Source organism: Pholis gunnellus, assembly GCF_910591455.1.
Source record: "Pholis gunnellus genome assembly, chromosome: 11".
NCBI lineage: Eukaryota > Metazoa > Chordata > Actinopteri > Perciformes > Pholidae > Pholis > Pholis gunnellus.
The window spans coordinates 5006878-5020304 of record NC_136538.1 but is presented as its reverse complement, the minus strand read 5'-3'; the positions used below and the strand labels follow the sequence as shown (position 1 = coordinate 5020304).

At 45.0% G+C, this 13427-nt stretch overlaps 1 protein-coding gene across 1 annotated transcript in view; it reads right to left on the bottom strand.

Annotated features, from left to right (window-relative positions):
- The window catches only part of thada (THADA armadillo repeat containing), an 83841-nt gene that overhangs the window by 32031 nt on the left and 38383 nt on the right, over positions 1–13427 (bottom strand). The window contains exon 29 of the mRNA XM_079168655.1: positions 7751–7919. Within this exon, the coding sequence (XP_079024781.1) occupies positions 7751–7919 (169 nt within the window). The remainder of the gene's footprint in view (positions 1–7750; positions 7920–13427) is intronic.

Genomic DNA, 13427 nt, shown 5'->3' with positions numbered 1-13427 from the left:
GCAAATATTTGCCGAGCTTCTAATTGACTTACTTAAATCTCATGTGACGGTTTTGGCAGATTCCCAGGTCAATCCATCGAAACAATAATCACTTGATGCATCTTGTGTTTGACAAGGGAGCATCAAATGATTCTAAGTGTGTCCCATCGTTTGTTCAGTAAAGTGAAGCTGGAGCAGAATAATCTGGATTAACTAGGTTTGGTTTTCGTTGGACTCTTGGCCTTAAAACGTTCTGGCCTCTTGAACCTGCTGGTATGCGATCAAACAGGACATTATGTGACATTTGTAGGGCGTACTAATGTGTCCATTTGTTGATCTTGGTGGTCAAAAAATGGTCCGACGTGGAGTTACTCAACAACAATCATGTTTGAGGTGACATGTTGGATTCTGGCTTCTGAGAATCGTCTAACTTGGTTTGTTTTTGTTGCTTACAAACTGAAACAAACCAAAAAAAAGGGCCCTCAGTGGTTGTGTTCAGATTTTATTGCATCCAGTTATGAAATTGGTTGAGTCATTCAGAAGCACACGGCAGCACCGTTGCCAGGTCTGGTTCCAGTGTCAGTCCCTTCTCCACAGCTACACCTCACCCACCGGGTTGGGAAGTCCCTGCTTGGGACCGGCTCGATCCAGCCCGGCATGGAAGAAACCCGGAATATTTATAGAAAAAAGGCCGCCTCCCTGTTCCTCCTCCCGAAAGACAGAACTACACCCCGAGAGGGAGGAGACGCTGGGATTGGATCGAGCTGAATGGAAGACGTTGAGGCTGCAGCACACAGACCTGCTGCAAATTTCAGGATTTTGTTTTTCCTTAACCGTGTTAAAAGCTTGATTTTTTTCTTTTTCTTTCTCTTGCCGTTTGTTCCGAGTACCACGATGAGGCACCATGCTTCATTTAGTACAGCTACGACTACTACAACTGTAGGAAATGTATCATTAGTACCCCATCAAACCTAAATGCTATACACTCAGAATAAGTGGATTTCAGTTCAGAGGGTTTCAGACATTTAAAGGGCGCCCCGTGTTGTCTGAGTTTTCTGGTAAACAAACAATGTGTATGTGCGTCCTTGTGCGTTTGCACCCGAACAAATATAATCAGCACCCAGACATTAACACACTGCCTTATAAAGACAGTCGTCAAAAACTTCACAGGGTACCTTTAAAATGAGTTCCAATGTCACATCTTTTATAAGTAAACATTAAAACATAATTGTGTAGGTGACCTTGTTGGTAGGTTTCTCTACTCAAAAATACAGTTTTATTTACACAACTTTATGTAAACTGGTTCTCTCCAAACTATTTGTTATTCATTTCAACTTTAAAGCAGCATTAGTATCTAATATCTGCCTCTAAATGCCCCACTGTGTTCAAAAACTAATCGCTAACGTTGCCGTTTCGTACTGGGTTACAGTGAGCAGTGGGTTACAGTGCACACTGTAGTGGGTTACAGTACAAATTTTTAAATTATGAGAAATTAGCAAGATTTGGATTAAATCAAACAAAAAAGATTTTTGAAGATTACCACGCCCAGCTTAAATATAAAGATATTGATTAATGCAGTTTTAATTTCCTATCATTCTTTCTACTGTATGACCATCGTAGCACAATCAACCCCCCTCTAGAGCTTTGGGTTGCAACTTTGAGCAAAACAAACAACCCTTTGGTGTGGCAGTGCTAAATATGAAAAATATCCTATTTGTACGCCTTGTTTTCTAGTGAGGCTTTTAACTGCTTGTGTGTGTGTGTGTGTGTGTATGTGTCTTGCTCTGTGTGAGTTGCAAGAAGCCTCACTCCTCTTTTGGGTCCGGTAAAAATAGTGGTGGTGGATGTGAGGTCCCTTCAGACTCTGTTATCAGCCTGCCCTGCCGTTCCTCCCACTGCCGCAACCACAGACTGACCACACGCTGCACCGAGCACAGACACAGACACACGCACACACACACACACACACACACACACACACACACACACACACACACCAAGTGCAAATAATTGCACGCCAATTCATGGCTCACTCCAGTAAAACGCATGCACAAAGGAACATAGAAATCGGAATTCACATAAAACCAGATAGAGGTTGGGCGAAGTGTGGACGCGCCCAATTAGGCAAAATGAGATCCCAATAAAGACGGGCTAAATATAAAAGGAAACAAACACACTCTCTTGCTCTATAGAGCCGTATCCTTGCACAAACAAAGCTTCCACATGCACCCTAGACACAGAGACACACTCCCTCACAATTGCACACACACGGGCGTGTGTACGTCTGTGCGTACCAAGAAACACATGGTGTAACATTTATGGGTGAATTAGTGACAAAATAAAAGTATTATTATTTTCTTTTTCTTTTAGAAATCTAGTTCATTAATCATGCTTTTAAGATTGAAAACCAGAGCAAGATGTGAACTAAATACACGGCTACAACAGAGTCCAGGCTAGTTGATGCTGCAGATTATGTTTCTAAAAATCTACTAAATCTGAGTGAGAGTGAGAATTCTCGACCTCAGAAATAATACGCAGGAAGCAAACTACACGATGAATACTGTGAATGTGGTTGAAAGCACTGAAAAAAGCTAGTAAGTTGACCTTGAGTTAGGCTTGTTCTATGGAATTACTATTTCTGTGAAAATTGAATTCTTGACCTCAGAGATAGCAATTCTATAAAACAATTTGAACTCAAAGTCCACTTACTAGCCTGTTTGGGAGCTTTCAACCAAAACCTTACGGTCTTCATCAGAGGATGGAGTTGGCATCATGTGACGGACGCATGACATTTTGGAAGCAACCTCTATGATGAATGTTGTGAAATGCAATTGAAAGCTCTGGAAGAGCTAGTAAGTGGACCTTAAGTTAAAATAGTTTTATTGATTACTATGTCTGTGAAAAAGTCATTCTAGACCTCAGAAATAATAATTCACTCAAAGTCCACTAACTAGTTCTTTTGGGGAACTTTCAACCAAATGTAACGGTCTTCATCTGATGATAGAATTGGCTTCGTTGTCATCATTTGACCATTTCAAAGAATGGATCTTTGCAAGCAAACTATGATGAAGGTTATGCCATGCAGTCAAAAGCTCTGGAAAAAAACTAGTAAGTGGACCTTGAGTTAAGATAATGTGTACAGATAATTGTGAATCTACTAAATTTGGTAAGGTTAGGGACTTAAACTGGAGGACTTTGTAAAGCCTCTGCTGGTGGCCTGTGTAATTGTGTGGCACTAAGGATTAGAAATGGTATTTATTCAAGTCCATACTATGATCAGATAATATTACCACAAGGATAACAGTGCATGGTTAAAATAATACTTGCCTAATAATTGCCATGTGGACCTCAATGAAGAAGGATGGTATACATAGTGTCCAGCCCTCAATTTGTCTGACTGTGGAAGAATGCATTTGGTAAAACAACAGACCAGAAGACAGGAGACTGCGACGCTCCTAGTTCTCAAGCCTCCTTCTCCTCGGTCTCGGTCTCTTTGAGCCTCTGTTGTGGAAATACACAAAGGATTACATCTGTCGAGCTTTGCCACAGCTTTAAAACTTCTGGCCAGCACCAGGGCCGTTGCTGGCGCGTGTCAAGAGCAGAGTCCGGTGTCGGGTTGGGTTAGTGCCGGCCCGTCCGACGGGCTTGTTAAGCTCGCTTCTGGTTGTGTCAACAGAGGTTCGGGGAGGGCGGCAGCGGTTGAAGTGACTCCAACGTGCTTTAAGATGGTTTATCAAAGACAAGGGCCTCGCTCAGGCTGGACTGCATCAATTGAAATCGATAAAAAAGGGTTTCATTCAAAATCAGACATCAGTCACTTGTGTCTTCTGATCGTTACTCGATTATGGTATTATTAACTTACATTTAACAGAGAACCTACAGTAACTGTTCCATTGCCAAATGTTGTCTTTCTTTCCCCTTGGCAACGCTGCAGGGTCTGTGCCTGCAATGTCTGGTCACATCAGCATTATAAAACTGACATTTCATGGACTTTCATTCCAAATGAATCTCTTTGATCAGAACATTTGTCCGAGGGGACAAATTAAACCCATGTGATTCTCCCACATCCAAGCCTGTTAGCTGAGTTGTACCATCTCTTTTATATAATTGTCCTCTTGGCAGAATACAAATGCCACACATTAGATAATCTCTATAAACACATATGGGAATGTTGAATCTGGAGGCAACGGGACAAGATTTTAGTCTGGTTTGGTATGGTGGCACGCACTGGACAAAATGGAATTTCCGAATCCACCGCCTTCGTCTGACAATGATTTTGCTTTCTATTGGTTTAAAAATATATGAGTGTAAACTGGATAATTGTGAAAAAAGCTGGTCCGTTGCTAGCTACAGTTGCTAATCGGAGTGTAAACAATGACCACCGCTTGAAGAGGATATGAATATTGACCCGGATAACCATTATCCCAAAAATATTGTCCGTTGCCACCAAAGGCTAAATCGTCATCAGACAGATAGTTGATGAGTTCCGAGATTGCACAATGGAGGACTGGTCTCAACTATGTGAATATTTCCAGCTGGTTAGCATGTTAGCGGCTAGTTCTCCGGCTACAGTAGTTCACCAACTAGCCACGCAAGTAACCACAACATCACCAAGCTTCTAGCTACATTTTCACGAGGACGTTTGCATGAACTTCACTTTCTGCCTGGACCAAGACTTTACTACAGCCAAAGAAAATTCATTAATAATGGACTGAGCCAATGAGGTGCGGTAGGAGGGATGGCCGGTAACCACCACAGACTGAGTGTGATAGACTCATAATCCAACTGGTGTTGTGGACTGCGGGTTTGAAGCCTCGAGTTTGGCATTTCAGCCATCATAATCTTGTTTTTCTGCAGCCAGTGGATGGGAGTGACCATATTTAGTGATGTAGAAACGTTGCACGCGGCTCTGGTAGCAACCTGTCAATCACAAGGTAGCCCCGCCCGAAAGCATACCCTGCGTTATGGTCTATTGTATTCTAAAATGGGATCATATGAGTAAAGGGTAATTTCCCCATAGACTTCTATACAATCAGACTTATTTTTGCAACCAGAGTCGCCGCCCCCTAATGGCCATTAGAAAGAATGCAAGTATAGGGCAAGTTTCAGAACCGGAGATTGCCGCCTGCTATAAATTCAAGTCAGTCAAGAATGGAGGTCTTACAGTGTCTGGTTTATACTGCTCAATTCAGCATACAACTACATTTCCTATCCTCAACAGCGTGGAAAAAGAGCAACATTAGGAAGAACGTACTGGGGCTGGAGATATTGTCAGACCTCTTCACTGTGTGCGAGAAAGCCAGCAGGGTGGTACAGCAAGCCTCGGTAGCCGTGATGGTTCCCAGCTCCACACTTGGCCCACTAACAGTTGTTCTTTGACAATAACAGAGGAAGTCATCTCTCCTTCCAGCAAAAAACATCTGCTACCACACACACACACACCACATTAATTTACATTAGGCCTCCCAAGGCCTAACTCAATGTCCTCATCATCTTAGCATAAACAGGCACGCACGCACGCACGCACACACGCACACGCACACGCACACACACACACGCACACACACACACACCCTTTTCTCTCTGTCCGTTCATTCTTCTGAAGTCTAAACATCTCAGCTCCTCGTCTTACACGTGAGAGCACAATATGTTACACACCTCTATCTCTATCAGTGTGTGTGTGCGTGAGGCTCCCCCTCCACACGTACGCTGAAGGCCGCTATCTCTGCTTTACTATGTTTAGACCACTTCACCTGCATGCAGCTAACGCCCCCACCTTACCCCACACACACACCTGCTATCTATAGCCCGGTTACAGATGGCCACTACAGATATACACAACACTATTAGGACCATTAACACAATACTATTGGTTGGAAACTTGTAGCCAAGAGTGGTGCAGGTATGGCTCCAAAAACCTGGATATGAGTGAGCATTTTTTGCACTGTTTTTTTGAATGGGTATTTGGTTAGATGTCTGAAACAATACGGCATCAGTCTGACGTGAAACAATCGATTTTAATCCAAGGACACGTGAAACTGCTAGCCTGTAAACAAACCACACCACGGTCGATTGAGTGAGAGTATAAACACGAGGCTGTACAGTTTTGGAATGTGCCGGTTGCGGCAGGTATGGTCTTCAGGGTGCACTTCACTGTGAAATATGTTGATGAATGAAAAGGAAAGACAGAAAAGCCGGTGATCCAGCGCGCAAATGACGCGTGACGAGACGCACAGACGGTGACGATGAGACACAAAGAACACGCGACGGGACAAAGAAGACGCCGCCTCAAGGTAGTCAGACTAAAGTACACAGCAGGATCTCACCCTTTGCGTATGGGAGAGTGAGACAGACTGAGTGAATGGAGACACGGGAGGAGAAGATGGGATGGATTCGAAAGAAGGAGAGACAGGAAGTGGAGGAACGCGGAGAGGGAGAAGGAAATAGATGGAGACGGGAGCTGATCAGGACAAATCTGGGGAAGCTCAGCACGCGGCGGCCATGACAGGAGGGCAAACTAAAATCCACTCTCCTCCTAAAAAAAATCCCCTCTCAGCCTTTAAGAGGCCCACCTCCACTCCATCCCACAGCGGACCCCTACCCCCCGCAGTCCAGACTGCTATCAAACCATAAGCCATGAAGGAAACGCTGCGGTTCCCTTTCATTCTTTGAGTTGACCCTTCGGACCATTCTTGCTGGTCCGCACCCCACCCTGCTCCCACAGCGACCCCCATCAGGGGCGCTCAATAAAAGGCTTGTGTGTGTGTGTGTGTGTGTGTGGGGGGGGGGGCGGACTCCCTCCCTCCATCTCCTCTGCGTGTGTTGATATTACCGGCAGACTGTTTGGTTGTGTTTGTCAGAGTGTGATGACAGAACTAAACACTGGTATTTACCCTGCGATAACCGCCTTGTCTGGACCGGCTCTGTGTGGAAACTGTGTGTGTGTGTTTGTGGGACTGACATAGGATGTGTGTGTGTGTGTGTGTGTGTGTGCGCGGAGGCTCGACGCTCCGTATCTATAATCTCTGCGTGGGTGTGCACATACGTATGTTATGATAAGCGCTTGGGTGATTGCGTTTTATATTTCCTTGAAGTGAAAACCACTCATGTCCAATTGTGGAGATTTACATGTTTGAACTTGAATTGAAGGATTATTCAAGTCACTCAACTAAACTTTGCTTTTCTGCACCTTAACGCATGTTTGTGAGGAGGTGTGGATGTGTTTACTTGTGCTTTAGAACGTAACCGTGGTGAGAAAAAAAAATACGTTTTATTCTTTTTTCATTTCTGATAACGCATTATTCATTCACTCACACACTCATTGAGCCAGAGAGGAGGGGCAGATTCTGAATGCTGTATTCCAAAAACAGCAACCACTAATGTGACTCCATATTATACCTTTAATCTGTCAATTATTGTTGCAACTAATCAATTGAAGAATTTAGTCTGAATGTCAGAAAACCTGCCCATCAAGAAATCCAGGCTGAAGGCAACGTCTTCAGCAATTCCTTACATTTCAGAAGCTGTGTGTGTGTGTGTGTGTGTGTGTGTGTGTGTGTGTGTGTGTGTGTGTGCGTGACATGTCAATGTCAGCAACAGACTTTAGAGTCCTGCACAGACAATCAGGGTTTGATTCCACTAAATAAACACTTGTGGTCCTTGAAGGGACTTGTGATTACAGCCCGAGTGTTGTGGCACATACGAGCGTATCGGTTTACGTCGACTGTGTGCGTGTGTGCGTGTGTGTGTGTGTGTGTGTGTGGGCGCAGACCTGCAGCAGAGTCCCGTGGATGTGGTTGTGCTGGATTCCGGGTCCGGACTGCGCCGGGAGCTCCTGCAGCAGCGTGAGCACGGTGGACGGGACCTGGGTGACCAGCACGAAGGGGACGAGGGCCCGGGCCGCCATCTCTCTGGTCCGGTACACCGCAGAGTGGCCGCATCTGTGGGGCACACGAACACACGCATGCAGCATTAGCATCATGGAAAGTTATTACCAAGGAATAGCTGCGCCATGTTGTCATAATGTTAACAGTCTTGTATTACCTTGTATGTTTGAGTTAATGGCAGAAGATATAAGGTTTTTGTTATGAAAAGTAATGGAATTACTGTGTGTGTTATCGTTATTTATCATCATTATTATTTTGTGCTTCAGCCACATTATGTCAGGGACAAATTAGATAATGTGGACTTATTGAATTTGGACAGCTGGTGGCTATTTGTATGCATACATGATGTGACATCTCCTCTCTCTGCTATCACAAAGGATCAGAACCTGAAGAGCTCCTCAGGCCAGCAGATGGCTGATACACCCGACCATCGCTATAAAGAAAATAATCTACTCCAAGTTGTCTCTTTGCCCCACATATATTCTCTTTCTTCACACATAAAAAACGCACACTCGTAATTTACAGTATCTACCGGTGAAGGCCAGCTACCCACGAGTGCCGGCTAAAATTAAACTTGTTTACAAGCCGATAGTCTTTCCTTATCCAATGTCATAACACCGCCATAAGTGACACGAGGGGAAGGACACGGCCGGGACCTGAATGAGATGGGGGGGGGGGGCAGACCTAAAGAACAAGTCGCTGTAGTCAGGAAGGAGGCGATCTCAACAGATCTGCCTTTACCGCTCGCAGACACACGGCGAGCTGCAGCTCAAGGTCGACTCCTCTGAATAACCTGAACCTCCGTTAAGGCTGACACCGTAGCAGCTCCTGAGGTGCTGCCAGGACAGCAGCTCAACGGTCTTCAGCAGACTGACACTGAATACAGGTCGCATGGGGGCACAGCAAAGACCGTACGGGAAGGGGGGGGGGGGCGAAAGTCCAAGGAGGACGAGGTTTGTGTTGGCAGACAAGAGGCCTGAAATCAACATGGACTTCAACAAAGAGAGGACTGTTTGGAGCAACAAGTCAACTGACAACAAATGTTTTTCCACCAGCTGTGAGCGTCCCACACACACACACACACACACACACACACACACACACACACACACACACACACACACACACACACACACACACACACACACACACACACACACACACACACACACACACACACACACACACACACACCCCGAGAACCCTGCACCAAACACAGACAACAGTTTGCATTCCTGAGCTCTGTGCGCCTGTACAAGTGAATTTATGTGCACAAGCGTTCTCACACACAAACAGGGACGCACACACACACACACACAGACACACACGTCTAATGACCAAAATCTATGTCCATTCTTCGCCCTCCACCCCTCCCGGCCCATTTGGGGCCCATATGTTAACTATCCGCGCTAATTTGTCCCCATTGAAACACTTTTGCGAACGGAAATGACAGTTTGGAAGGGTGTAATTTTAGAAAGCGGGCCGTCCCCTGTGGGGTCAGCTGCAGACTGACTTGACTGGCATGGGCCAGACTCATCTGCGCCTCATTTAGGGGCGCTGGGAGAATTATTTCCACCGCAGAGGCCGGTACTGTAGCACGCCGGCTAAACGAGGCCGAGCAAACGGAGTCCGTCACTGAGGAATGTTAGGAGGGGAAGTGGTGACGTAGTTAAAGTCATTTTGCTTCATACATTCATTCATTCATACGGACAGGATGTAGCTGAGCACGATCCTCCTTTTACTTTGTGTGACTTTCAATGGTTTTGTTTACGGTCAGATCACTATGTGTACAATTTGAAAATGTTTCAGGTTCCCCGGTGGGAGTATAAAACATACGCAACTTTGCATTTTTTCATCTGTCCACATAAGGCGGCAAGCTCCCATTCGGAAAAGTGACGGCAATAGGGCCGGCTCCTCTGGTTGTATAGAAGTCTATGAGAAAATGACTACTTCATACTTGATTTATTCCCTCAGTAAACATTGTGAACATGAGTGCATCTCTAGTTTCAAGTCTTCTTCAATACAGCATGATGTTTAGTAAATTATGATCCATTTAGAGTCAATAGACCATAAAGTATGCTTTAGGGCGGGGCTACAGTGATTGACAGGTACCAGAGACTTATACAGCGTCTCTATGTCACTCCTCTGCAGTCCAAATCTTCGGTCCACTAGTTGCACAAAAACAAGATGGCGATGGCCAAAATGCCAAACTAGAGACTTCAAAACCGAAGTCCACAATCCAATGGGTGACGTCTTCCACTTCCTATACACAGTCTTTGGTTCACATCTGCAAGGGGTCCACACAGACATCTGCATACAGCCCCGAAGTTTATGAAAGCAAATCATTTTCGTTCCAGAGGCCAAAGCGATGTCTTCCAATTGCTTGAGTTGTTCAACGCATATACTGTATATTGCACCACTTTTCACCAGGATGACTAATTATTCTACTGAACTGATTTTGATTAATTTATAGATCCATGAGTAGTTAAATCTATAATAGTGAACAAAACATCACGTTTGAAAATATGAAATAAGTGTCTGCTTTGAGGTATAAAGCTGTTGGAATAAAATATAAACACAACGTTAAGGCTACGATAAACTGGACGAGAGTCTTGGTTAATAATAACAACGTGCCAAAGCTGAACTTCTGTTAGTTATTCTAAACGCTGGTGGCCGCAGTTTGACAGTTTGACAGTTTACATTTTGAAATGTTTACGATGTCTTCAGCTGTCCTCAGTCAGTGTCCACGCAAGCCCACAAAATGATAATATTGGGAAGGAAATGTCCTTTATGAAGCCTCACTTTGGTTTATGTGCACCACCGTTGCCCTTTTACAAGAAATGAGATATGAGTCAGTGAGGAAAGGTAAGGAGTGAAGCAGGGAGGGCGAGGAGAGATGCCTGGGCTGGATATCAGAGGACGTAAATCTCATAGAAATATCTCGGGCAGAGGGAGAACGAGGGAGAAGAAGGAGGGAAATTGGAGGGGATAAGACCGGCTGTAAAAATGGATTAAAGCAGCCATCAATCTAGAACAAATCTGTCTGCCCGTCGTCAGCCTCCCCCTCTTTGCCGTCATCATCGTCACTCTCTCCGTCATGACCCGTCCAGGTGTGACGCGCGGCAGCGAAGAATGTCAAAAGATCTTGCGGGGGATTGGAGGATTTGAAGACTGTGACACGGATACAAGAGTTATTAGGCCCCATGCTCCGTCCTGTCAACGGAGGAGCTACATTTGATCCTTGGAGGTGGCGGGTCAGATCACATGAGGAGGTGGAGGGTGGGGTGGGGGGGGGAGACGACGACGACGACGACGAAGGGGGGGTTGACAGTCGTCGGCACTCCTCATCAGACACGTCCGCACACGCACCGGGGAAGATGAGCAGTGGGGGGGGGTGGGGGGGCTTGGTGAAGAGTAACACAGCCAGAGCCAAAGAAGTTAGAGCCTGGGTCTATATTTAACATCTCCAACATGTGGGCTTCATTTGGGTGGGTGAGTGTGCGGCATACCTTCTCTGACAGTGAGAGTGAGCCAGCAAGACAGAGTCTAAGCTATCGACCGGTTAGCTGCGCTCACAAGAGGCGGGTTCCAAGAGGAGCTACTTTAAGATTTCACTGCATGACTGATTTGTTCAAGTAAAAATGCTGGTAGATCAGTTGTGATCGCCATGACAAATTCCTTGTAGGTGCTAACTTCCTTGGCAATAAAACGGTTCTGATTCTGAGTTCATCAGTGACTAGGAGCAAGTGATTCGGAAGAATTTATTGATTATTTTTCAGGCGGCAACTTCTGAAAAAGTGAAGCCAATGCGGAAGTGCCTTAAACTTGCAGTCTGTCTAATGGCCAGCAGGGGGCGACTCCTCTGGTTGTATAGAAGTCTATGAGAAAATGACTCTACTTCTCTCTTGTTTTATTACCTTAGTAAACATTGTAAACATGAGTTTATGGTCTCAATCTCTAGTTTCAAGTCTTCAATACAGCATGTAAATTATTTATTCATTTAGTAAATTATGGTCCATTTAGAGTCAAACAGACCATAAAGCAGGGTATGGTTTAGGGCGGGGCTACCTTGTGATTGACAAAACCACTGTCCACAAAACATTGGGTGACGTCACAATGACTACGTCCACTTATAAATATAAATTCTGCGGCTATTTTAGGCAACTTTGCACATTTGCAGCTCCAAAAGGTTCATGTTTTTACAGCCCAGCCCCTCTGTGATCTCACTTCACTTTCCATTAGTCAACTTATAAACTGTCATTTAGGCAAACAGTACGAACGCAGGGTCGTAAATATAGACAGTGCCTCCATGTCGATGTGTTAGTTAGTCCTGATGGGCAGGTGGCACCTTGCATGGAAGCCCCTGCCATCATGAATGTGTATGAATGGGGGTCTGAATGGGCGAATGACATGTAGTGATAAAGTGCTTTGGTCGGAAGAAAAGCGCTATGCAAGTACAGCTGCTACAGAGGCTGAACACAACCATCACGTGGATAAACAGCAAAGGAGCTGTTCAACAATCGGATAAGTTCAGTCAGCTGTAGGAAGGAGCAGCAGACAAACAGGTTTATCATCCAAAAGAAACAACCAAACCCCCCTAAGCGACATCTACTCACAAAGCACACTACAATAATATACTGACATACCAACATTTACCAACTACAAACACATGCAGTTATAAACACACGGATGAACAAATACCCACACAACTGCTGTTATCTAAAGCGTCAGTGGAGCGTTCCGACCTCAAGGCCTCAGCACAGTCCGGGTGTAAAAAACAAACTGTGTTGAGCCTGAACCTCAAAACGAAAAGCTTTTTACACTCATGAAAGCATTTTTGGTCACATGGTGCTATATTATATGTTTTACATTTGTTTGTTTTGAACGTGAGGAAGATCACATTTTGACACCAACGTTGCCGGCGTTCCATCACCAGCTGTGTTTGTTGGCGTGCAAGGTGATGCTAGAAGCGACATCTCCAAACCTGAGCTTCAATCTGTGTGTTTTTTCCTTCAATGGCAAAAAACACTTTGCAAATGTGTTATTAGTTATTTTATCTAATGGTGTACAAAGGTATACAGTGTAAAGTTTGGGAAAAAATCTAATCGCCCACCGTGACACGGGCCGGCAACAACACAGAAACCCGCCGCAGAGACTAGACTCGAGACTAGAGAGGAGTTTTGACTCAAGTGTGCAGAAACGGACAAAAGGTTTCTTACTTTTAGTCAGTTTTTTTTATTCGGTGATGCATGAACTGGATTCTTTGGTGACGTCAGAAAAACAGTACAGACACAAGTTCATGTAAACGACGAAGAGGCACCTGTGCAAACAAAACGCACAAATGTTTTGACTGCAGGTGTTTTGTCTTGGTGATTGCTCTATACTTCGAAGTTCTGGCTCAGAGAAACCGTGTTTTGAGAGGTTTATCGAGGCTGGGAGAGCAGGTGTGTGACCCTCTCCGGTGCGATAGAACTGTTTTCCCGTGATAGTGTTTCTTTTTAGCCTTTATAGAAGCGCTGGAGCCGACTGTAAAAACACTCGTCGGTAGTGACGACGCGAGGG